The following is a 27,754-nucleotide window of genomic DNA, read 5'->3' as shown; positions in this document are numbered from 1 at the left end:
CTTGGCTTAGTGTATAGAGTGGGCTTGAGGTAAATTTATCAAATTAACTTTCTAATAAAGTTCAGTAGCTCAAGGGGGAACCATTAAAAAGATTCTCATAGGATGGGGTGCCTGGGTGGCACAGTTGGTTGAGCGTCTGACTCTTGGTTTCAGCTCAAGTCATAATCTCAGGGCCATGAGATCGAGCCCCTCCTCAGGCTCAGCACCTAGTCTGCTTGGGTTTTTCTCTTTCTCTTTCTCTGCCTCTCCTCTCCTCACCTCAAATAAATAACTAGATCTTTAAAAAAAGATACTCATAGGAGAGTCTTCAGGATCTGAATAGTTCATCCTATAGGTTACATGTAGAAATAAGAGACAGTCAAGAAAAGAAAAATACAGTTCTGTGCATGTGAAGGCATTTGACTATTTTCATTATGTTTTTCCATACACTGTATATGTCCTGGTTCTTTCATTATGTACATCTGTTGTGTTCCTTGCCCTTTTTTCTCTCTTCAATTGATCCATCCTGTAAGCTGTCATCTGATCAATTATGGAAAAAATGAAATCAAAATGTGTCCTTCAGAAGGATGGATCAAGTCTGTCAGCCTTGAAGTAAAACGTGCTTGCTTATCTACTTCATCACCTGTGTGTTCCAATTAGACTTGTATTCTTCCCATTTGTCGAATGCAACAGGTTAACTTCAAGTTGAATCATGCTTCTTCCCACCCTAAATACCACATTCCTTCCACTTTTTCTTTTAACACACATGTATTCATGATTCTACTTCTTTAATGAACAATTGTTTAACCAATAAAATTAAAATGGCTAAGGAAAGTGAGCGCACTGGGATGAATAGATTATATAAGGTCAGAAGACCTACCCTAGATTGTGTTCCATGAGAAACCTAGAGGACACGGCATCCACTAAGTTCATTAGGAATGAGCTGCAAGAATGATACCTCCATCACTGAGAAGTGGCTCTTCTCTGCTGACCAAGGACAATATGAGATGCAGTCACTGAGCTAGGTTCATTAATAGACATGTATATGATGCAGTCTGGACAAAACAGAGGCCAGGTAATCACCAAAAACCAGAGGGCTGCACTTATTATAAGAACCAACAAGGTCCAAAGGGCAGGCAAGAGAACTTAAAAGTTCAAGAAGTTGTGGGGATGTTCAATAGAGCATGACATCCCTAGGGTGAAATAGACAAACAGCCAACAAGGGGCGAGGTAACATTACAAATAGGAGACAAAAATGGAAAAAAAGGAGACTGGAAGAACTGTCATACTTTGACGTAAGTTTCACCTTGAGTTAAGGAGGAAAAATGAGAAATTTTGGTAGAAAGAATCATCTGAGACTATCAGGCAGTTCTAAACAGAATTAGTCAAGGTCATTGGGTATCCTCAAGTCAAAGTCATCTGTCAGAGGAATTCTGTATCTTCTAGGAATGGGCCTGCCTTAGTTTCCCTGCCACATTCAGTCACTGGCTGAAAACAGCTCATGGAAATGTGACCTCTGTGGAATGTGATGGTGGACTATAGCAGCTCAGAACTGGGACCATTGAGAAAATCAGAGATGTGAAGGGCACATTTAATAATAAGCACATCTATCAAATTGAGAGAAAAGTATGTAGGGCAATACAAGGAGTGGCCAAACAACCTACCCTTGTGACAGAGAAGCCAGAGCAGCTCTGGGGTGCTCAGGAGAAGCTTAACAGCCTGCCATGTTTTCAGGTACATGGGCTCCCCTCAAAGTTTCAAATACTAAAGAAATGGAGTATCAAGGTGAAGGATGTGAAAATTTTAGTATTGTTTTTGCAGCTTTTCTATAACAGAAATTATTTTGAAATACATTATTAAGAATTCTCATGAGAGGGGTGCCTGAGCAGCTCAGTCAGTTAAGCATCTTACTCATGATTTCGACTCAGGTCATGATTGCAGGGTCCTGAGATCGAGCCCCACGTCAGGCTCCATTCTCTCTCTCTCCCTCTGCCACTCCCCCACCCCCACTTGTGCGTGCTCTCTCTAAAAAATAAGAAAATTCCCATGAGAAAACATCTGATTGACCCTTCTTGGGTCAGGTATCTAAGTCTCTAGTATTGCTCAGTCAGGTTCATGTGTACAGGCCCAGAATATTGGGCCCACTTCTATGTTTGGGTCTATCAGAAAAGGGAAAATATTTTACCAAAGAACCACCCAACACCACGCATATATCTGCTTTTTATCCAAAAGTGTGCATTAAGAACATTTGATTAATGACGAATGTCTTTAAGACAATGGCCAGTATCCTAAGAGTTAAATGATTGATTAAACAGAAGAATATTTTCAATTTGAAAATTTCCCTTTAGCAAAACTCCTCAAGGCAAAAGTTCCAAGGATTGCAAAATCACTGATTAGATGAATAACAAGACAGTTATGTAAATTTATAAAATGTGAACACATATATTAGGATGTCACATCTTTCCTGCAGGCCAGCAGAGACAAATTCAGATATTTTGAAGCAAATGATTAAAAAATAATCAAGATTAAAAATCTACTTTGTTAGACACAGAAACAATAAAATGTCCCTTATGTCTACATTTAGATTCTTCATGAAATTTTCATGTTTACTATATTAAAGAATTACTTATTCTGACAATTACTATTTTATGAATTCAGCATAATGCTAGAGGCTTTGCTACTAATAACAAGTAACTCTATACACCATTAAACCTTAAGAAAATATAATTCTTAGTTTGGGACAATTTATGAGAATTAAAGAAAATATGTAAAAACAACTACAAAATGTTCGTAGCAACTTAACTCTTTGTTTCTGTACCCATTGCCCTACGTAATGTTAAGCAAACAGAAAAGATGTCCATTATCCAAAACTAATTTCCACAAAATTACAGTTTGTTCATTATTCATTCAGTAGGTCATTCAACAAGACCTACTACATGTAAAAATACACAAAACATGAGCATATACTCTCATGAAACATTTCTAACTATGTCTTCCTACCAAAATAATCCATAACTCCCAACAGTACCTCAAATTCAGCAAGTCCAAAGCCAAAATTTATTTTGTTTCTTTTACAATCTTATCCTTCTGTGGATGAGTGAAATTATCCTTGATAGTGAAGGATGTAAAGTGAATAAGTTTTACTTTGAAAAAACTCAACCAGCCTCCTCTGGCCCCTGGCAACATGTCTTTCCGCATTGAAACTGGTTACATAGAGCATAATGCAACTCCTTTGATGTGGCGCTTAACATACTTCCCTCATTTCCAACTCTACTATCTGTTCCTTCAGAATCTGCCTGTACTATAGGCACACTCTGCCACATGTCCCTACCTTCAATCTCTCTTCATTCTAATTTACGTCCTATACAAATATCAGATTAATCTCATAAGAGAATCACAACATTGCTTAAAATAATCTCCAATAGCTTCTCTTGTTGTCCAAGTTGTACATGAATTCTGCCAGCCAAGAAAACATTATATTCTTTTTTTTATTTTAATGTTTTTTTATTATATTATGTTAGTCACCATACAGTACATCCCTGGTTTCTGATGTAAAGTTCGAGGATTCATTAGTTGCGTATAACACCCAGTGCACCATGCAATACGTACCCTCCTTACTACCCATCACCAGTCTATCCCATTCCCCCACCCCTCTCCCCTCTGAAGCCCTCAGTTTGTTTCTCATAGTCCATAGTCTCTCGTGCTTCATTCCCCCTTCTGATTACCCCCCTTTCTCTATCCCTTTCCTCCCCTACCGATCTTCCTAGTTCTTAAAGAAAACATGTTCTAATCCTGGGTAGCAGGGTAGTAGATCTCAAAGTGAGATTTGCTCTCTCATAATTATCCGCAGAAATCTTTATACATATAATTTTTGGTACATTTTTAGAAAAGTTGAAAAACAGGGAAAAAGAAACTCATCAAAGATGGCAGGCAAAAGGCTGAAGCATCTCCATTATTGAGAGAAGCAGGTAGCAGAGTTCTAAGAGCAAATCTCACTTTGAGATCCTGATTCCAATTCCTTTGGATAAATACCCAGAAATGGAATTGTTGGATCATATGATAATTCTTTTTTAAATTTTGGTGAGAAACCTCCATATTGTTTCTACAATGGCTGTATAAATTTAAATTCCCACCGATGGTGTACCAGTGTTCCCTTTTCTCCAAATATTCACCAACTTATGTTGTCTTTGTTTTTTGTGGCTATTTTTCCCCCCAAAGTAGGCATCCTAGTAAGTGTGATGTGAAATCTCATTGCTTTTTTTATTTCCATTTCCTTGATTATTATTAATGTTGAGCATCTTTTCACATACCTGTTGACCTATATATAATAATACTGTATTGTATACTTAAAATTTGCTAAGAGGGGAGTTATTATGATAAGTGTTTTACCACATACAAAAAATAATACTAAAGGTGGTGAGAGAAAACTTTGGAGGTGACGTATATGTATATGGCCTTTATGATGATGATGGTTTCATAGTTGTATACTTACTCCCAAATCCATCAAATTATAGACATTAAATATATACAGCTTTTTATAAGTCAATCAAACCTCAATAAAATGGTTCAAAAAAAAAAAAGATTTCCGGGGTGCCTGGGTGGCTCAGTCGTTAAGCATCTGCCTTTGGCTCAGGTCATGATTTCAGGGTCCTGGGATCAAGCCCCCGCATCGGGCTCCCTGCTCAGCAGGAAGCCTGCTTCTCCCTCTCCCACTTCCCCTGCTTATATTCCCTCTCTCACTGTGTCTTTCTCTGCCAAATAAATAAAATCTGAAAAAAAAAAGATTTCCATGAAAATTTTACTAAATAAGCTTGCTAAATTATACAGCAATATGTATTCCCTCTGTAAAACATACTGACTGATGCTAGCAGCCAGTTAACACTCATAGCTCTTTCTCCAATTAGCAAATCTTCATTTTCCCCCAAGTGCACTGTGGGCTACTTGTTTTTCCTTCACCATCACAGTTATTATAATGGAAATTGTATATATTATATTAAAGATACGGTTTACAAAGGAAGATAACATAAAATTGCCATTTGCAGGATTACATTGAAAAGCCCTAACTCTACATAAAATAATGATGAATAAATTATACATATGTCTCAAGTTAAAATAAAATTTTCACTGTAGGTTAAAATTACTTTTATGATTCCTATATTTAACCAACCTTATTTGCTAATTAGCCTAATCATCAACCAAAATAGAGTTGAATAAGGTGGCTTCGATTTTGCTTATTTATGATTGTTTTTTCCAGACTGTGAAATAGATCTGCAAGAGTGAGGGATAAATTAATTTGATAAACACTATTGACCACTGATTTTGTGTCAAGTACTTTGTTTATTAGTATCTGTCAGGTAAATTAAAAATGTTTGTTTTAGTCTGAACAACTAAGACTAAATAAGATAGTGTACCTGAAATTACTTGGAAAAATTAATCACTATACAGACATTAATTAACATAATCCCTGAAGAAAAGCCAATCTACTTTTTTTTTCCTTAAATGGAGTTGCTTCCATTTGAGGGGCTATGCTGACAAATCTTCCTTCTATTGAAAGGGTAAACTTCATGGAAGCCCTTGACTTTATAAATATATTTTACTGCTTGCTTCTGAATTGTAGAAATCCATTTGCTCATTTTAACAAATATTTCATTCATATGTACTATGTGCTTGGCACTATGCTATTAGTTGGAGATACTTTCAAAGTATTTGTTATTTCACTTAGTTATACGCAAAAATCTGTATAATAGATTATTTACAAGAAACACAGTGGGAATGCAAGTTGGTACAGCCACTTTGGAAAACAGTNTTATTTTACTGTTTGCTTCTGAATTGTAGAAATCCATTTGCTCATTTTAACAAATATTTCATTCGTATGTACTATGTGCTTGGCACTATGCTATTAGTTGGAGATACTTTCAAAGTATTTGTTATTTCACTTAGTTATACGCAAAAATCTGTATAATAGATTATTTACAAGAAACACAGTGGGAATGCAAGTTGGTACAGCCACTTTGGAAAACAGTGTGGAGGTCCCTTAAAAAGTTAAAAATTGAGCTACCCTATGATCCAGCAATTGCACTGGATACAGACATAGTGAAGAGAAGGGCCATATGCACCCCAATGTTCATAGCAGCTTTGTCCACAATAGCTAAATTGTAGAAGGAGCTGAGATGCCCTTCAACAGATGCCTGGATTAAGAAGATGTGGTCCGTATATACAATGGAATATTACTCAGCCATCAGAAAGAACGATTACCCAACATTTGCAGCAACGTGGATGGGACTGGAGGAGATTATGCTAAGTGAACTAAGTCAAGCAGAGAAAGACAATTATCATATGGTTTCACTCATTTATGGAACATAAGAAATAGGAAGATCAGTATGAGAAGAAAGGGAAGAATGAAGGGGGGGTAAACAGAAGGAATGAACCATGAGAGACTGTGGACTCTGGGAAACAAACGGAGGGCTTCAGAGGGGAGGGGGGTGGGGGATTGGGATAGGCTGGTGATGGGTATTAAGGAGGGCACATATTGCATGGTGCACTGGGTGTTTTACGCAAATAATGAATCACGGAGCATTACATCAAAAACTAAGGATATACTGTATGGTGACATAACATAATAAAAAATTATTATAAAAGAAAGAAAAAAACACATAGAAAAAATCAAGAAGAAATATTGGATCCTCATCTTAAATGGTGTATCCATGTTCAGCGTAATGATTCAATTTCATTTTTAATTAAAACACATAAACACAGAGCTACCATGTCAATATATTTATATTTCTTTGGTTCTCCACCTCCACATTTCCTGGTGCCAGCTAAATAACTTGGGTGCAGAGAGGTGAAGCATAATAGTATGGCACTGAAATTCCCCAAGGGTGTATTTATCCCAGATGGGTAAGTGACTACACCATCAACATTCTTTAGAAATATTTTCCATACATAGAGGTAAACAGGTGACCTTCATATACCCCACTCTAAATAAGGGTAAGAAAAGCTCTCTTCCCTGTCTAAAGGCCAAGTTAAGCAGCTGCTCAGATCAGAACAAGTACTTGGTTATGTCTATAATAAAATGTATCTGATGACTTTAAGCTCCATCATGAGTCATTTAGCTTAGATGAACACAAGGAAGAGTTTCTTGGAAGTGAAGTTAAAGACAATAATTCACTTAGTCTCTGGCATTGCTCCTTCAACATCTTATTTGTATCCTCTCTAATTCTTCACATCTTGAAAGGTAAGACTCTCCCCACCTACCTCCAGTCTCTGATCCCCAAACCCTCGGAGTCACTGATTATACTTACTCTCCACTGTTTGGTTCATTTCCAGGAAACTGATACATATTCAGAAATTCCAAATTCCATAAAGATATTTTATTCTCATCTGTTTAGCTAATCATAGCAAAACTGTGCTTATTCGATGTGTATATTTCCTGACACATAAAATAACAGAAGTCCAAAATCACTAGTGCATCCTCTCTATTGTTTTACTTATATTTTTAATTGGTTTACACTTACTGTAAAACTTTTATTCCATTCAGTTTCTTAAGTCCGCAGCAATCTGATTTGTTTCTTTTTAATTTTGTCTAACACCAGAAGCAGTATGGTACAGTGAAATGAGCATACCTAGAGAGTCAGACAGATCTGGATTCACACACTGGCCCTATTATATCTGTCTACGGAATCTTCAATCTGGACCAACGTCTTCTCAACAAAAAACTGAGAATGTTAGTCACAGCCTATTAATGGTGCTGTTCAATTAAAGCAACAACAGGTAGAGTTATGTGGCAAAGAACCTGGCTCAATATTAATTTATCTCACTAAGAATAGTAGGGCTACCCTCTCACTGGTCTTCCAACCTTTCACCCAGTGCTTCTTTCAGCCCAGGCCCCAGACATGGAAACTGCGGCGCCTCCCAGGTCAGCATGTTCCTAGCATGAAGCAACTGCTTCCTTTCCATGTAGGTGGTTAACTCTGTAACATTCCACAGAAGCTGTTCCTAAATTCAGAAAGATATAATAAAGGACTGTCTCAAATAGTTCTCTGTGAATGGATAAGTAAATTAATTTAATTAAATGAATCCATGATATTCACAATCATGGGAATAGCATTTTGCCTTTTTAGGGAGATTGTATTGTTATTCATTGTTTTGACAGACCATCATGTGATGGTGACTGATTTTTCTCAGAAGCAGGATATAACTCCAGACCTTTCTTAATATGAAATGACTAGTAATCTAGAAAATCAGACTTCAATCCTCCTTCCTAAAACAATAGAGGTGTTTTACCCTTTCCTTGATTACTCAAGTGCTGTCCTATATTTTGACTCAATTGATCTCCATATTCCTTAGTTAGGAGTTAATCACCCTCCAAATATCTTTGATGTATGATACCAGTTTAAGCATTAGTACTTCCTTGGTCTGTCCCTTTTATCCTTTATCTTTTTTGAAAATGTAATAGAAAGTTGGGAGAGACTGTTTCATGTAATACTAGCTATAGTTACTTTAAAATGGAAGTCTATTCTAAATCTTAGAGCACTCTGAGAGAAATATGCTGTGTGAATAATGAACAGTTGCAGTACAGACAGAAATTAATGATCAACAAATGAGAGGTGGAAGTACATTCAGATTTCTGGATCATGTAACCTGACACATCAGGCTACCACAGATCTATAGATCTACAGAGCTACTATCAAAATGAGGAAAATAGAACATACAAGTTTGGGGGCTCTGAGGACTAATTCAGATGCAGTCATGTTGTGCTTGAGTGGACGCTGAGATAGTTAAGCAGAAAAATCAAAGAGTTAGATACATGGATCTAATATTTAGGGGATTTAGCCTGAGATAAAGATAAGTATGCTAAATTAGGAAAATAAATGAATAAGAACATTGTTTATAGAATGCCTGTGGAACTGAAAGAATGAAGAAATAGACATTGTGTTTATTGAAATAAAGTAATTTTTATCTATATCCAATAAGTGAGTTATGTAATCAATTAGATCATAAAATTGTATTTAAATGGGCCTATGTAATAGAAATTATCATGGATAGCTTCTAAAGGAACAACAGATATCCTAAAGATATTTTTTTAAAGATTTATTTATTTATTTTAGAGAGAGAGCGAGAGCATGAGTGAGTGGGGGCGCAGAGGGAGAGGGAGAGAGAATCACAAGCAGACTCCATGCTGAGCATGGAGCCAGATATGGGGCTTGATAGCACAACCCTGAGATCATGACCTGAGCTGAAACCAAGAGTTGGACGCTTAACCAACTGAGCCACCCAGGGGCCCCACCATGGGTTAATTTAAATTATAACTTCCAATGGATTAATTTAAATTATAGCATCTGATAATATGTTTAAGAACTTACAATTTGCTGAAATTAAGCTTCATTAGTTTATTTACATATCATACAATACAGATGCAATCCTGACATAAAATTGTTTCAACTCTGAACCCTAGAAACATTAAATAATTAGGAGCTTTGCAAACATAGATAACTCTAACACATTTGCCTAATTTTTGATAGCGTATTATATTATTATTGAACTAGAATTATATCATTATTATTATCATTGAAAAGTGTGGTATAGTTGTTAATTGCACAGGTTCTAAAGTCTTATTTTCTCTGATTCCCAACATCAATTCTTTCAGATTTTATGACCTTCAGCTATTTATCCAAACTTCTAAACTTCACTTTATGCATCTGAACGAATAAAAATACTTCTCCCTTAGGTTTCTCCAAGGCTCAAATGAAGTAATCTATGTAAAATACTTCGATCATTGTATGGAGCATCTTCTTATCATTCACATAATATATATCCAAATAACCTTATAAGAAATCAAAAGTCATATTAAAAACCAGGGTATACATGCTACAAAAGAAGATTATCATTTTCCTCATGATTTTTACCATGACAGGGACATGTTCCATAATGGTAAACAAAGCAGTATTTTAGTTTACAAATTAAGAAGAGTATCACACTTCAGATCCATGGTGCTGAAGCATCTTCCCTCAGTTCACTCTAGTAAACAGATCTCATGAGACAGGATGAACTGGCATTATCTAAGGTGGATTCTTAGGTTATCCCTGAAAAGAGATGTTTTCCTGCCAAGTTAAAATAAATTTGCACTTGGAATATGGGTTTAATAATTCTAAAATTGCAAGGCAAAATTAATGAATTATTTTAGGCTTAGACCTACTCATCATTAGAGTATTTCGGGAAGGGCAAATAAAACATATTGAGTATCTTCTATGAGCAGAATTATACTAAGCAAAGTTTAGCTAAAAATAAACTCTTATTCTCATGAGACCATATTAATAAACATAAACTTATAATCCAGTTGAAGGATAAAAACTGTAACAAAAATATTGATGAGTACAAATTAGTAAGTGATAAACAACAAACAAATTTAGCTGAGTATGAAATTAAATTGAACTTAATTAAATATTTTATTTCAGTGATGAATCCCACAGACATAATATTGAGTGAAAGGAGCCGGGCGCAAGTAATACTGCAGGATTCTATTTATATCAAGATCAAGAACAGGGAATGGTCATTATGGTAACAGATGGCAGAAAAATGGTTACAATAGGAGAAGATATTGATGAGGGTAAGGCATTAGGAAGCCTTCTGGGTTGCTGGTAATGTTTTAGCAGTTATCTTGAAAGTAGTTGTATGACTGCATACAGATGCATTAAGCTGTATGCATTAAGCTGTACTCTAAAGTTTTGAGCACTTTACTAAATGTGTATTAAACTTTAAAAGTAATTTTAAAATTCTAAATTTAGAAAATCAAGATCTTACAAGAGAATTCAGCTCTGCAGATCATAATGCAAATTTTCCATAATTCTACTTTCCCTACTTTTCTCTTGACTGGGGTCCCTGGACTTGAATGGGCCCATGCCTGGATCTCAATACCCTTCTGCTGCCTCTATTTAACTGCTCTTTCTGGGAATACCCTGATCCTGTTTGTAGTCCTCACTGAGCCAAGCCTCCATGAGCCCATGTACTATTTCCTCTCCATGTTGTCCACCACTGATATTGGCTTATGCATCTCTACACTGGTGACAGTACTAGGAATATTCTGGCTCAATGCCCGGGAGATCAGCTTTAATGCTTGCTTATCACAAATGTTCTTCATTCACCTCTTCACTTTCATGGAATCTTCAGTGCTCCTGGCTATGGCTTTTGATCGTTTTGTGGCCATTTCCAACCCACTGAGATATGCTACCATTCTAACTCATGCAAGGATTGCACAGATTGGTTTGGCAGTCATTACCAGGGGGACTGTCATTCTGACACCACTAGTCCTGCTTCTCAAGCGTCTATCGTTCTGCCGAAGTCATGTGCTCCATCATTCCTACTGCTTCCACCCTGATGTAATGAAGCTCTCGTGTTCAGACGCAAAGATCAACAGTGCATTTGGACTAACAGCAATCATCTCTACTGCTGGGGTGGACTCTATCTTTATCCTGCTTTCCTATGTCCTGATCATTCGCTCAGTTCTCAACATTGCATCACCAGAGGAGAGGAAAAAGGCCTTCAGCACCTGCATTTCTCATATCACAGCTGTGGCCATATTCTACATCCCTTTAATCAGCCTGTCTTTTGTTCACAGATTTGGGAAACATTCTCCACCATATGTGCCCACACTGATTGCTAATATTTACTTGCTCATTCCCCCTGTGATGAATCCCATCATCTATAGTGTGAAAACAAAGCAGATTCAAAAAGCTGTGCTCAAACTTGTGTGTTCTAAGGGAACTCATATTTAATCATTATTGGCCCATAAAGAACTTTTTCAAAGTCAGTGAAATTTTATCATAAATTGGAGTTATAACCCATGCAATTTTAGAGTTGGGTAGAGTTGGGTGTCATCTAATTCAAACATCTCCACAATGCTGTTAGTCCTACAAATTTCCTACCACCAAAATACTAAGTCATATTCTCAGTACCTCTCAGTTACCCTATTCCTAGATGACTAACTGACTTCCTATCTGTCTGCTGTTTCTATCAACACTACACATCATTCATTTTGAATTAATTTTCCAAATATCCAGCACAAATAAAATTTAATAACAAACCAATATGCCTCACTTCCATGTTTATTTCTCATATATCATTCCTATCTCTGACAAAGTCCTCCACAATTTGGATTGTCTTTTCACTCTTTGTCTTTTCACATACTCTGCAGTCTAATAAAACCCTTCTGCTAACTGTTCCTTCATGTAGGTGCAACTTTCCTAATGGTGAGCTTCACTGTTTACTTAAACCTTGACACCCATTTTCCACCTTGAAATTCTACTTATATGTCAAGGCTCATCTTTAAATATCTTCTTCATTAAATTTTTTACGATTTCCCCAATGACACTTGATCTCTCCTTCCCACATTTTGGCTTTAAAAAAAAAGATTTTATTTATTAATTTGAGAGAGAGAGAACAAGCAGGGTAGAGGAGCAGAGGCAGAGGGAAAAGCAGACTCCCCACTGATCAAAGAGCCTGATGTGGGACTCGATTCTGGGACCCGAAGATCACGACCTGAGCTGAAGGCATGTGTTTAACCATCTGAGCCACCCAGGTGTCCCATATTTTGCCTTTTATAGTGCTTTGCCAGTATCTTTTTTTGCCTTTATGTAATTTTGACTATATGAATATGAATATAAAGGCTGTCACAAGTTTATAAATTCTCTAAATTAAAAAAAGCCTTAAAGCTTCTACAATCCTTATCAGATACTCAATCCTTACAGATACTCAATGACAGTTGTTGAACTGAACATAACAGACTATCAAATAGTCCATCTGAACAATTTAAGTGTCATTTAATTCATTTTGCATGTATAAGACATTTTCTTACAATTGATCCCAATTTTTCTACCTATATTATCCAAGCAATTGATCATAGTTCTGACTTTCCAAACGACATAGGATAAGGGCTATTTTAGTACCTGAGATCACAGTCTCTGGAATTTATTCCAGTTTGCATATGGCCCAATTTGACTAAGAATAATTTAAGCAGTTTTTTCCATGAATGGTTTCTCAGAACCAACTACTGCACATAATTTAAAAAAAAATTCTCAGGTGTCAAAGACAAGTTCACTGATTGTGACAAATGCACCACTTTGATCAAAGATGTTGATGATAGAGAAGGCTGTGCATTAAGTTGGGGTGAGGGGTATACAGTACCTATGCAATTTCCACTGAATTTTGTTGCTATAAACCTAAAACTGCTCTTAAAAACCCCAGATCTATGGAAGTGCAGATTCCTGAGCCCCACTCCCAAAATATTTTGTTTTACTAGTTCTAGCATGAGGCCTATGAATCTGTATTTATAACAAGATCCCCAGGTATGTCTAATAGTAGGTTTGGGAAGCCACTGAACTCTAACAAGGTACAACTGTATATATCTCTCTGTTATTTATTATCTTCCATATAACATTTATTTGTTTTGATCTCTGTAGGGATTGGGGGGTAGAGAATAATCTTTAAATCTTTCTCTCTGTGGAAAAACTGGATCTAAAATACCAGCATATATCAAGTGAATTCAGTGGTCTCCTTCCCAAAGCAGGTGTGAAAACTATATTCACACACTTTCCATGTTTCCTCAATATTTATATTTTCCTGGCATATATTTCAATATTATTAATAGCAAGTTAAAAAGAAAACCACCTTAGCAATTGCAGTACATTAAACCACATGGGACAGCAAGCAGATTTAGGCAATAGTTTTTTTTGAAGCACAACGGCAAAACAAGAAAATACAGCTGACCAGAAAGATCCCTTCAGAATAGATTTTTTTAAGGGGCAAATGATTCTCCTGACAATGGGTTTCTCATAGATACCCTCCCCTCAGAGGTGAATGATACCTCAGATCCTTGTCCCTTCTTCATCATCTTCACTTGTTGTAAGTACAGAGGCATCAGAAAGACAGTGGATATGTATTAATGTTAGGTTTATGTGGGCTCACCTTGCAACAAGAAATTTGACTTCATTAGAGGAAGTATTTCTAAGATGCTACCATGCAAGCATAAGATTCTGTGGAACTGCCATTGATTTAAGATTTTACTACTGGAAATGTCCTGGTATTATAGAGTTGTCAACAAAGCTTAGAAAAAAAAAAATAGAGATTCTTTCCAATGTACTGAATCTCAATTCTGAAAAAAACTCATGAACAGTAAAAATCTGAAAATAAAAAAATCCAGAGCATGAGGTCAGTTTAAAATCTGGCTAGGATTCCTTAGATAAGATAAAATATCTGAAGTGTTTTGTCCATGGTACTAGACACAGGGAGTCTGAGTAGTCCCCAAACTGAATTTGAGTCATCAATTTAGAATTCTGCCACAAAAAGTTAGAACAATATAATTTCTTTAACCAAAAACATAGAATATGGGATATCTAGGGTCATATTGCCAAATCCCAATGTTGAATTTCAAAGAGATATATAATTCATCCAAAAATAATAGAGATTTGTTCTTCGTAAGACATGAGATTTTAGTTCTTTTTCTTGTAGTGGGGATGATGCTGGTCCATTCAGAATAACAGACTATAATATTCTTTTTTTAATTATTATGTTCAGTTAGCCAACATATGGTACATCATACTTTTTTGATGTCATGTTACTATAATATTCTTAAAGAGATCAAGATATTCAAGCCAGACTGAAAATGAAGAGATACGTTTGAAGTCAATTAACTTAGGTTAAATATGTCAGCAGTGGCTATGAAAATGAGCAGCACTAATAGAAGTATCCATAGCTCAAATACATGACTTCAGGAGACATTATTATCTAACATACATGATTAATTTTGCCAGTGGTCTTAATAATTTAGCATGTAAAGATATAACAGCTTTCCATCTCTCCTCAATTGACAAGGAAATGTTTTAAATAAAGCAACAAAAATCAGGAAATGAAAAACAAATCTATCAAATTTCATGTGTTTGAAACCTTAGTACACATGCATTTATATGAATATTTAGTGTCAAGGGACAATGATAGTGTATGACTATTGAAGGGGAAAAATCACATGAATACTTGACATTTTAGTAATTCATATGCATATGTAACATAAAAGTTTATTTTTTTAAAGATTTTATTTATTTATTTCAGAGAGAGCATAAGCAGAAGGGAGGGGCTGAGGAAGAGGGAGAAGCAGACTCCCTGCTGAGCAGGGAGCCCAATTCAGGACTTGATCCCAGGACCCTGGGATCATGATCTGAGCCAAAGGCAGATGTTCAACTGACTGAGCCACCCAGGTGCCCAAAAGTTTATTTTTTTAATCTTATTCTACAAATTTCACCACATCAAGAAGTATTGATATGCAGCGTAGTAGAAATGTAACCAATTTTAAATTTACATGAATGAAATTCAAATCCTAGCTTTCCCACTGTACGAAATATTGCAGTTTGCTTATCTCTCTTAATTTTTACCTTCCTGGGATGAAAAATTGGAATCTTATATGCAATATGATTTTCAAATTAATAAAAGATAATCCACATAAAGCACAAAATTCATGTAAAGCTTGACACGTTGTGGGATTTCATAAATGATAGACCTTAAATACCTTTCCAAGAAACTATATTATTATCTCCAATTTACCAATGAGAAAGATAGATGATAGACAGATAGATAGATGATGATAGACAGATGACAGATGATAGATAGATAGATAGATGATAGATAGATATTTATTATGAGGAATTGGTTCACACAATTATGGAGGCTGAGGAGTCCCACAGTCTGCCATCTATAAACTGGGGATCCAGGAACACCAGCGCTGTAGTACCAGTCCAAGTCTGAAGGCCTGAAAACCAGGAGCACGGGTGGTGTAAGTCCCAGCCCAAGGGCGGAACACTCATGTTCCAGCTCAGCCATCAGGCAGAGAGAGAGAGAACCCTTCACTCCTCTGCTTGTTCTATTCAGGCCCTCAACTAACTGAATGAAGCCCACCCACAGTGGGGAGGGTAATCGGCTTCACTCAATCTACTGACTCAAATGCTAATCCCTTCACAGACATACCCAGAAATAACATTTAATCAGATATATGGACATTCTGTGGCTCAGTCAAGTTGACACATAAAACTAACTGTCACACATACACATACCTAAATCCATTTCTTGCCAACTCTACTTAGAATTCAGGTCTCAATCTAGACATCATTATTTACTGGAAACCATTCCTTATCCCTCACAAAGAGCCTGTTGTCTTTTTATGTGCTCTCACAGCATTCTAGATTTATTCTTTACGCTGTTAATTCCATGTTACTTGTCTGTGTCTCCTAGTCAACTAAGTACTTTCAGGGTTGGAGACAACATTGTGCTTAACATTTAATTTCCTCTTTCTGATCCACAGATGTGCAGTACATATTTTCTGAATGACTGAATGAATTTTCAGTATTTGTGCTTGAAGTGACTTTTTTGACATATAGTACTGGAAGCTCACTCCTCCACTGTTTCTGGATCATTCCATGTGTTAAAGAACTTCTTAGGGCTTTATAAATTCCTTCCTGCTGGCTCTAGGCTTGTCTTCTGTATGGCACATAGATCAAATGTAGCTCTTCTCAATATGATAACATTACAGCCATTTGAATACAACCATATGTTTGCTCTTAGTTTTCTCTTCTCCTGTCTGATTCTAAACTTTATCATTTCCAACTATTCTTTTTTTTCTTTATACACTCATCCCTTCAATTCAACTTGATAGGAATAAGACCAATAAAATTAAGCAGTTGCTGTTAGGCAACTGGAAGGCCATGTTATAAAATCAATGTCATTCTATGGAAGAAATTAAAATATCTCTAAGGTATATTCCAATTTAAAAATTCTAGGATTCTACACTATTCTAAAATGTTATAAATTAAAGCCAATGTCTTATGCTGCTTTAGAAGAAACTTCAAAAACCAAAATAGAATGCTTTCTTGAAGCCTACTACTGCTACTTGTTTGCCAATGGACACTGGTTTTAAATATTAACTTTCTTGAGTATTTATTTTATTTAAATTAAATCTACTTAAATTTGTATTGATGATTCCAGCCATAAGGGCATTATTTTTCTAATAATTTCCATATATATATATATATATAATATATATATATATATATATATCTCCTTTAAAATGTTCTTTGAAAATTTTCTGATACACAGGGATTTTTATTTTTACTTTTGCATATATTGATTTTTGAATGATGCCAGAAAACTGAGAAATTGATTTCATTCCACTTAATACACTTTCAGTCAAATAATTATGGAGCATGGATCATCTTATAATCAGTGCAGTAACTATTCCATAATGACTATACACAATTGAAATTTCTGCATGGGGCCCTTTCCATAATCTCTCAAATATTTAAGGATTTTAAGTAATGCCCACAACCTTGTTTCTGTGATGTTTTTTTAAACTGTAACTGCACAGAATAAGAAAACAATAATGGAGATTATCTAATTCAGTCATCCTTAATATCAACAGTAAATGACAAGACCAAAGACATGTGCCTATTTTGTGAATGAACCCAAACTGAGCAACCTCAGATGTAAGATATGTCAGAATTTTAGTAGGCTATAGAGCAGGGATAAAAGTTGAGACTAGACAGCAATAATGCCTAGAGATTTAAAAATAAGTAGTCAACAATACAATAGGTAGCCACAAGAGGTGTCACAAACTAAGATTTGGATCTGGAATGTTTCAATAAATAAGGAGATAAAATTGTCTAGGTAGAACACAGCTGCAGGAATACATTCTCCAAATCAAGTGGTTGGAGGCATAGTGGCTCCAAATGTCCACGAAGGACCAATGGGATTCCAGCCAATGACTAGGACTATGAGGAAAGTAACCAGTCTTTGAGACACCAAAGAGAAGACAGTTTAGGGTATTCAGAGCACTGCCGTATTGGCTTAGTGCAGGTCTCAGCAAGACTTTCCAGTACATTAAGGGGACTAGATCATAAAAGAGTTAAGTCAACACAGGGAAAGAGGAACAGAAGGAGAAGAAAACTTACCCAGGACTTCATCTACATAATAATAAGCCTCATTTCAGATGCTGCCTAAGGGTGGACCTGGAAGCTCAAATGTGTATTTACTTTGATGAAGTTACCCTCTGTAAGTGTACTCTTCTGAGGCTATACATAAGTAACAGGTGGCAATGTTTGCAGCAACCCTAGGGCTGAAGAGGGAAGTATCTAATATCTGGCCTCTGTACACACAGTTCACTCTTAGTCTTAAAGTTTAATACAGTTGTCTCTGAAAGGGACTAACTGCCGAAGATGATGCTAAAGAAAATCTTCTCTAACAATTATGTATCACTACTAGAGTGATCACAGATTAAGAAAATAAAAAATCAATATCATAAATGTAACCCCAGATTAGAAACAACCTTAGCAAGACAAGGATAAGATCCACTGACCAAGAAACAATGAATAAGCTATTTTGACCTGTATAAAATTATTTCCTTAAATTATTTCCTGAAAAGATTATACGTCTTTAAAATATATGATAAAGTTCCATGATAATGCACTAGTATCAACACAAATACTCAAACATACATACACTCTTTATTAAATAATAAATCTTACTTTTAAAAATCAATATTACTTTGAGATACCCATTAAATTCTTGACATTTTCAGATTATCTTGCTACAATTCTCTCTCTATGTAGGAAGTACAGGGAGGGGGGAAAGAAAATGCTTTGGGTTAAAGTGCAAGATGATGAAAAGTACTGCTGAGATAAAAAAAAATCCCTATTCTCTTTTCTGAATTAGGAAATACAAATCACGGAGGAGAAGTTCAATACAGAAAAAAAATAGGAATCATAACTGAAAAGCAAAAAGGAAAGGATAAAGTCTTAAGAATAGTCTCTAATTTGATTGATCTAAGGGCAGTTAATAGAAATCACAATGAAATTGCTGAATGGTGTTTTCATTTCTCCTTCTAGGATATTTTATTTGAAAAGAATTATTCCTCCAAAGTCATCATGTCATCTTTTCCTAACATCACTTCCACTTCTCTGACCTTTTTCCTGACGGGAATTCCAGGACTGGAAGCTGCCCACACCTGGATCTCCATCCCATTCTGCTGTCTGTATGTGACTGCCCTCTCTGGGAATGGTATAATCCTGTTTGTCATCATCGCTGAGTCAAGTCTCCATGAACCTATGTACTATTTCCTCTCTATGCTCTCAACCACTGACTTAGGCTTGTGTATTTCAACACTGGTCACTATGCTGGGCATATTCTGGTTCAGTGCAAGACAGGTAAGTTTCCATGCCTGTGTTGCCCAGACATTCTTCATTCAACTCTTTACTGTCAAGGAGTCTTCAGTGCTCCTGGCAATGGCCTTTGACCGCTTCATTGCCCTTTGTAACCCACTGAGATATGCTGCCATCTTGACTGATTCCAGAATTGTCAAAGTGTGGTTTACCATCCTTTTCAGGGGGACAGTGATCCTAATGCCTCTGGTCTTGCTTCTTAAACGTTTATCCTTCTGCCAAAGTCATGTGCTTCATCATTCTTATTGTTTTCATCCTGATATAATCCAGCTGTCATATTCTGACAATAAGATCAACAGTGTTTTAGGACTTACTGCCCTTGTAGTTACTGCAGGAGTGGACTCCATCTTTATTCTTCTCTCCTATATTATGATTATAAAGACCATCCTAAGCATTGTTTCCCCAGAGGAGCGGCATATGCTTTCGTCTACCGGTGGCCAAAAACAAAAACAAAACAAAACAAAACAAAACAAGCCAAAAAACAAAAAACTAGATAGCTGGGTAGGATGGGTAGGAGATGCAGTTTGACAGAAATTTATTTTTTATTTTCAATAGAACTATTACTAATCTACTCTTTCGAATGAGCAATAAAATATACTAATATTATGGGTATTATATATCTTAATATAAAGTTTTGAAAGCATGAATGACAATGGCTAAAATGAACACTTTGCCCATTAGACCAAGCCTCCAAAATTATTCTTAAAACAGTAACTCATATTTTTTTCTCATTTTTGTTTCTTAAAGTATACATAATAAAGAGTTCTTAAGTTTTGTTTAATCCTCAATGAGACCCTGCTCTCTATTATTCTTATATACAATTTAATCACCATTGATTCATTCTTTCATTTACTGAGTGTCTACTATTGCTAGACACTGAACAATATGATAGAGTGGCAGAGGCAAACAAGAAGATATTGTCATAATTAGTGAAATATGTAGATAAGAAAGCAACCAATCAAAATCTGCTAGCTATTCCTGTCAATGCCACACAACAATGCCAACATCACTGGTTCCACTTTCTAGTTTTATTTTTTCCCACACTCCCAGCAAAATCTCATCATGTTCCCTTGGAAGAAACAGAACCAGACACCAGTGGGGTGCTTCTCAAGGATCTGACTCTCAGGTCCATTAGGGATCCTCCTCTGTGCTCCCAAGGCATGAGCTCTAGCTATAAAGTTCCCCTTCACAGCAGTTTGGGTCTTGGATCCTATGTGATCCATTTTCTCAGCTCCTGAGATACTACGACCACAGGATATCACCTTCTCATTACGGGTCTGAGTGTCAGCTCTGGGAAGACTTTCCACCAAGCTTCTAAGTTTTCATAACTTCAAACTCCTCTCTGTTCCCACAGACATACAGGTGGAAGTGACATCGTGCAGTTATTATCTCTATTATTTCTGTAGTCCCTTTGTGCCCTCAGTCCACCTAAATTGTTTATCAAGTTCCTTGGATTAAATACTCCCAGTGTTAACCACTGGTATGATTTCTGTCTTCCTATCTAGAGCATGATTAACATACCCACTTCAACATTCCTTGAAGAGAAAGTCCAATAAAGCATCACAAATCAAACCAGATTAAAATATCTCTGTCTTTGGTTCCTGGTACTAGTAAGATTATATTAATCAAAACCAAAAACAGACTTATTAATCATTAAAGATGACATTAGTACTTCTGAAAAAAAAAACATACAGATTGTGTTGAATTAAGAAGTTATTTGTCTTTGGAGACGTGTCTAGCAAGAAGTTCCTGCAGCCAAGGTCGAAGAGGTTACTGCCTGTGTTTATTCCTAGGTATTTTATGATTTTTGGTACAATTTTAAATGGAATCAATTCCATAATTTCTCTTTCTTCTGTTTTATTGTTAGTGTATAGAAATGCAACTGATTTCTGTACATTGATTTTATATCCTGCCATGTTGCTGAATTCCTGTATGAGTTCTAGCAATTTTGGGGTGGAGTCTTTTGGCTTTTCCACATAAAGTATCATGTCACTCGAAGAGTGAAAGTTTGACTTCTTCTTTGCCAATCTGAATGCTTTTTATTTCTTTTGTGTCCTGATTGCTGAGGCTAGGACATCTCATACAATGTTGAACAATGGTGATGAGAGTGGGCATCCCTGTCATGTTCCTGACCTTAAGGGAAAAGCTCTCAGTTTTTCCTTATTGAGAACGATATTTGCTATGGGCTTTTTGTAGATGGATTTTATGATATTGAGGTATGTTCTCTCTATCCCTACACTTTGGAGAGTTTTAATCAAGAAAAATGCAAGGGAAACAAGAGTAAAAATGAAAATATTGGGACTTCATCAAGATAAAAATCTTTTCACAGCAAAGGATACAGTCAACAAAACTAAAAGGCAACCTATGGAATGGGAGAAGATATTTGCAAATGACATCAAATAAAAGGCTAGTATCCAAGATCTATAATGAACTTATCAAACTCAACACCCACAGAACAAATAATCCAGTAAAGAAATGGGCAAAATACATGAACAGACATTTCTGCAAAGAAGACATATAAATGGTCAACAGACCATGAAAAAATGCTCAGCATCACTTGGCATCAGGGAAATACAAATCAAAACCACAATGAGATACCACTTCACACCAGTCAGAATGGCTAAAATTAACAAGACAGGAAATAACAACTGTTGGTGAGAATGCAGAGAAAGGGGAACCCTCTTACACTGTTGGTGAGAATGGAAGCTAGTACAGCCACTCTGGAAAACAGTATGGAGATTCCTAAAGAAGTTAAAAATAGAGCCTCCCTATGACCCAGCAATTGCACTACTAGGTATTTACCCCAAAGATACAAATGTGGTGATCCAAAGGAGTACCTGAACCCCAATGTTTATAGCAGCAGTGTCCACAATAGCCAAACTGTGGAAAGAGCCAAGATGCCCAATGACAGATGAATGGGTAAAGAAGGTATGGTATATATGTGTATATATATATACACACACACACACACACACACACACACACACACACAAAGGAATATTACTCAGCCATCAGAAAGGATGAAATATTACCATTTACATTGACGTGGATGGAATTGGAGGGTATTATGCTGAGCGTAATAAGTCAGTCTGAGAAAAACAATTATCATATGGTTTCACTCATATAAGGAATATAATAAACAGCGCACAAGATTGTAGGGGAAGGGAGGGAAAATGGAATGGTAAGTCATCAGAGACGGAGACCAACCATGAGGGATTCTTAAGTATGGGAAAGAAACTGAGGGTTGCTGGAGGTGAGGTGGGTGAGGGGACAGGGAAACTGGGTGATGGGCATTAAGGAGGGCACGTGATGTGATGAGCACTGGGTGTCATATGTAACTGATGAATTACTGAACTCTGCATCTGAAACTAATGATGTACTATATGATGGCTAATTGAAAAGCGGGAATGAACCATGAAAGACTGGACTTTGGGAAACAAACTGAGGGCTTCAGAGGGGAGGGGGGTGGGGGATTGGGATAGGCTGCTGACGGGTATTAAGGAGGGCACGTATTGCATGGTGCACTGGGTGCTATACACAAGTAATGAATCATGGAACATTACATCAAAAACTAGGGATGTACTGTACGGTCACTAACATAATAAAAATTATTATAAAAAATAAATAAACTTAAAAAAAGCTATTTTTCATAGGCTGCTTGTGCTACAAATCTTCCCTGAAGAGTTGGGGGAAAGTAAGAACATTTGGCCAAAAAAGTTCAGGTTACTGACAAAGCAGTAAAACATGCACTGAAGATAACACTAGCTATTATATTAAAGGTTATGGAGGTCTGAGGCAGAGAAAACGTAAAAATATTTGGAACAATTCCATAACCATGAGCAATGCCAATTTCATGTGCCAGATTTAGATGATAATATTCAGTAATTGGCTATTGTTAACACACTTTTTATTCCCGCCTTCTTCTTTAAAACAAACAAACAAAATAACACCTCATTTGAAATCCAAACTGGGTCATTTTGGTTGTCTATGTCATTGAAAATCTTTTATCACAAATGAATAAATGTTAATATCATTGTGGTTATCTGAGGAAATAATGATAGATACTTGTAGCCTAAATTTTTCTCTTAGCTCATAGTCTTCTTACTTAAAGCTAAAGTGATCTTTACAGATGCTTTTATCCCAAACATAAGTCTCATCATTTTAACTTCTATGAATGGCATTTTACTCATTTTTACAATAACAAGGAATAGGAAAAAGTAAAAACCCCGTCTATTCCTTTGTTGCACTGAGCTGGAGAACTTTTAGCACACCCCTGCGTATCTGTTTGGTTTTCACACTGTAGATGATGGGGTTCAGCACAGGGGGGATTAGCAGGTAGGCATTAGCAATCAGAGTATGTACATAAGGTGGGGCCTTTTTCCCAAATCTGTGTACAAAGGACAGACTAATCAATGGAATATAGAATACAGCAAACAGCCCCAATATGTGAGACGCATGTGCTAAAGGCTTTCTTCCTCTCTTCTGGAGATGCAATGCTGAGGACAGTCTTAATGATTAAAAAATAAGAAAAAATAATGAAGACAGAGTCCACTCCAGCAGTGGTGATCAGGGCTGTCAACCCAACTGCACTATTGATCCTGGTGTCTGTGCACGAGAGCTTCATCACATCAGGGTGGAAGCAGTAGGAGTGGTGGAGCACGTGGCTGCGGCAGAAGGACAGTCTTTTAAGAAGTGCTACCATTGGTGTCAGTATTAGTGTCCCCCTGGTGATGATTGCTACTCCAATCTGTGCTATTTTAAGGTCAGTTAAGATAGAGGCATATCTAAGAGGACTAGAGATGGCCACAAAACGATCAAAGGCCATGGCCAACAGCACTGAGGATTCCATGACAGTGAAAAGTTGAATGAAAAACATCTGTGACAAGCAGGCATTAAAGCTGATCCCCCTGGCANCAAAACGATTCCATGACAGTGAAAAGTTGAATGAAAAACATCTGTGACAAGCAGGCATTAAAGCTGATCCCCCTGGCATCGAACCAGAATATGCCCAACATGGTGACCAGGGTGGATATGGACAGGCCGAGATCAGTGGTGGACAGCATGGAGAGGAAATAATACATGGGTTCGTGGAGGCTGGGCTGGGTGACAATGGCAAAGAGGATCAGGCTGTTTCCTGAGAGGGCGGTTATGTAGAGAAGGCAGAAGGGAATGGAGATCCAGGTGTGGAAGGCTTCCAGCCCAGGAACTCCAGTTAGCAGGAATATGATGGAAGAGGATGTGATATTTTCCCAAGTTGACATGTTGAACTCAAACTGAAGAATCTTAAACTGAATATCCTGCAACAATAAACAGTATTTCTAACAAATTTGACCTGAAAGTAATTATTTCATCTAGTAAACATTTATAAAAGACATTTGTATTATAGAAAGAGCTTATGAAGATTGGTTAAAAAAATAAAGGAAGAAAACTAAGACCACATCTAATAAAGAAGCAGAAAACAGGAAATGAACAATTATATGAGGATACAGAATTTGTATATAAACAAATCTAGCCATGACCATCTTATTTAAATTCATTGTCTGCTAAGCAGATTGCATCCTTCACTTCCTGACTTTACATGGTATCAGTCAATAAATACTTTTTGAAATGTGTATACTGGGTTGTATGAAATTTAGACGAACAACAAACAGTATATGCAGGGATTCTGATATAGTAAATAAAGTAAATTGGCTTCTGGGGGCCCAAAAAGAATATTCTCATCTACTGGATACTTTCTTTAAAACAGGCTGAATATCTCCAGTCATATAAATAGCCTACATTTGTTGAAACCCTACTATCTGTTAGTAGTTGTGATAATATCCTGTATGGACATACAGTTTATTTGTAGTATCATAACTTGAACTGTATGTAATTAACTTTCATATCACATAACTAGTGTAAGACATCAAGACAATTACAAACAGAACTATTTGAGTACAGTTCATCATACTCAAAAATAAATATGATGGATACTTTCACGTTATAAATTTTTCTTTGACATTCCATATCAATTTTTTAGGACTGCATATTCTATATGCTGATGCATTCACAGCATGGACTGATATATACATATTGGCTAAGTTATACATGTGATAAGTTCCTAAATTATGTATGCCCTGAACTTCTCCATCTCTAAATAATAATGACATACATACCCCAGAGAATTATTATAAGGATTAAATTAGTTAATGTATATTAAAAACTCAGGAGGGTATTTCACTGTGATATAAAAGTCACCAAGTACTAGCTATTATATTTTTAAAAGTAATTTAAAGTATTATATAATCATTTCTTTTCCTTCCTCTCCCACATTTATTTGCATGCCACTCCCCCTTATTCACAGTTTTTATTGTCTAAGCTTAGACAAAAGATGAAAATATTATCTAAGCCTGATTTTGGCAATGACTACTGGTTAATAACTTCTTCATATGTCCCTTCTTCCTCCACAGCTAAGATTTTCTTAATTCTTATCTGATTCAGAAGAGCTCTTGCTCACTCCCAAAGACAATCCTACCTACCATGTAGCTTCTAAATCAATTCTGAATATTTGTACAGTTTAACATTAAATTACTGAGTGCATGCTGTAAACCAATAGAGGGATACAGAACCAAATTAAACATGGCACCTGCCCTCAAGGATACTTACGAATGGATAAGATACTTAAACAAAAATGTAAACGAGCAAATAAAATGCAATATGATATACCAAATAGTGAGTTTGTGTTTAAAATACACAGGTTGACTATATTAGAACATCATGTGGGGGAAGTTCAAGAGAGGCTTCCTTGAGCACATGAAGAACTCTTGTGCAGGGATGATAAGTAAAAATCACTGTGAAGTTACCCTATGCACATCCAAGATATGTCATTTCAGATATCTTAGAAACGTCATGAAGATCTGAGATACAAAGTGCTAAAAGTGTTTAAGGGTAGCAAGAATCCAGTATGGAATTATTTTATCACCATCAAAAGGTAAGGAATTTGGATGTTCTCTAAACACTGAAAAAATAAAGAATACATAGATGTCTTTCCGCACTGTGAAATAACTCCACCAATTTTCCTTCTTTATTAAAATTTGGACATTTTAATTTGTACCATTACCACAGTCTATAAATATTTCAACTTCTTTCCCAACCTAATCATAACACTGCCTCCTTCTTGTTGCACGTATCTCCTTTCCTTTACCAACAACTTACTGAACATTTGTCTATCCTCATTTCTCTCTTAAATGGTTCACTCCTGTCACTGAAATTTGCTTCTTCTTGGACTGAAGCATACTGTGCTGCATTCTATTGCTGCATAAAAACCTAGCACAAAGTCGTGGTTCAAAACAAGACATTCATTACCTTACATTTCAGCAACTCAGACGTCTGAGCATAACAGCAGAATCTCTGCTCAGGGTCTCACAAGGCTAAAATCAGGATTTCAGCCAGGAAGGTCAGGGTCCCTTCCAGACCCATCCAGGCTGTTGGCAGCATTGTGTTCCTTGTGGCATAGAATCGAGGTCTCCTCTTTCCGGGTGGCCTTGGACTGGCAGTTGCTCTCAGCTCCTAGAGACTGCCCTCTACCCAGTCAGGTGGACCTCTCACAACATGACAGGTGGCATCTTCCAATCCATCAGAGGAATCTTTCTGCTGCTTCTTGTCTCTTTTAAAGGCTCACATGATTGGGGCAGGCCCACCAGAATAATCTCCCTTTTGATTAACTTAAATTCGAGTCATCACAAGCCCTACCGACATCTGCAAAATCCCTATGCCATACATACAACACAACATGTCCCATCACATTCATAGGCCCACTCACACTCAAGGGGTGGGTTTCATACAGCACTGTACTCCAAGGGGACAGCAATCGTGAGGGCTCTTTTAGAATGCTACCTACCACAACTGTCTAGGCCAGCCAATCTACAAACATTTATGGGTTTGACCTCTAAAATGTGCTTTGACTGACCATCCTTACCCTCACTTCTATCACCTCAATTGTACATAACATTCTCATTAGTTTTTTCAGGAGCTAGAGCAAACTTCTCATATGTAATTTCCCTGCCCTGAATTTCAAGTGTTTACATACTTGCCCTGTATCAATGCCAGAATGATCTCTCAAAAATACATCTTCATGTNGCTTTGACTGACCATCCTTACCCTCCACTTCTATCACCTCAATTGTACATAACATTCTCATTAGTTTTTTCAGGAGCTACAGCAAACTTCTCATATGTAATTTCCCTGCTCTGAATTTCAAGTGTTTACATACTTGCCCTGTATCAATGCCAGAATGATCTCTCAAAAATACATCTTCATGTCACTCCTCATACAGAGCTCTTCATTGCCTTCAGCATGAAGTCAAAACTCTTTCCCCCTTTATTACATCAGTCAAGGATCTTCCCAATCTGATTGAAATCTGCTTTTCCTGCTACCCAACCTCTTCCCCACCTCAGGGACCTTTCGATATGATCAGCCTGGACCTTTCCTACCTCACCAAACTACCTCACCTCCTACCTCACCGAATATAGCAAGTTTTTTCAGAG

At 36.6% G+C, this 27,754-nt stretch overlaps 3 protein-coding genes across 3 annotated transcripts in view; 1 reads left to right on the top strand and 2 right to left on the bottom strand.

The window, feature by feature from the left end:
• Positions 1-27,754, bottom strand: part of LOC117803376 (olfactory receptor 51T1-like) — a 255,196-nt gene that overhangs the window by 111,557 nt on the left and 115,885 nt on the right. The gene's annotated exons all lie outside the window — the stretch shown is intronic.
• Positions 10,806-11,750, top strand: LOC100480128 (olfactory receptor 51F2). The gene has a single exon (XM_002928592.2). It carries the CDS (start codon positions 10,806-10,808, stop codon positions 11,748-11,750), a length of 945 nt encoding a protein of 314 aa, XP_002928638.1.
• On the bottom strand, positions 23,460-24,490 carry LOC100476092 (olfactory receptor 51F2-like). Its single transcript, XM_034665604.1, is given in 3 exon segments — positions 23,460-23,660; positions 23,662-24,127; positions 24,192-24,490. Coding segments are annotated over 3 exon segments (966 nt in total).

This window comes from Ailuropoda melanoleuca, chromosome 8 (assembly GCF_002007445.2).
Source record: "Ailuropoda melanoleuca isolate Jingjing chromosome 8, ASM200744v2, whole genome shotgun sequence".
NCBI classification, from domain to species: Eukaryota; Metazoa; Chordata; class Mammalia; order Carnivora; family Ursidae; genus Ailuropoda; species Ailuropoda melanoleuca.
Note: the sequence above shows the minus strand (reverse complement) of the source record. Positions and strands in the feature narration are given on the sequence as shown.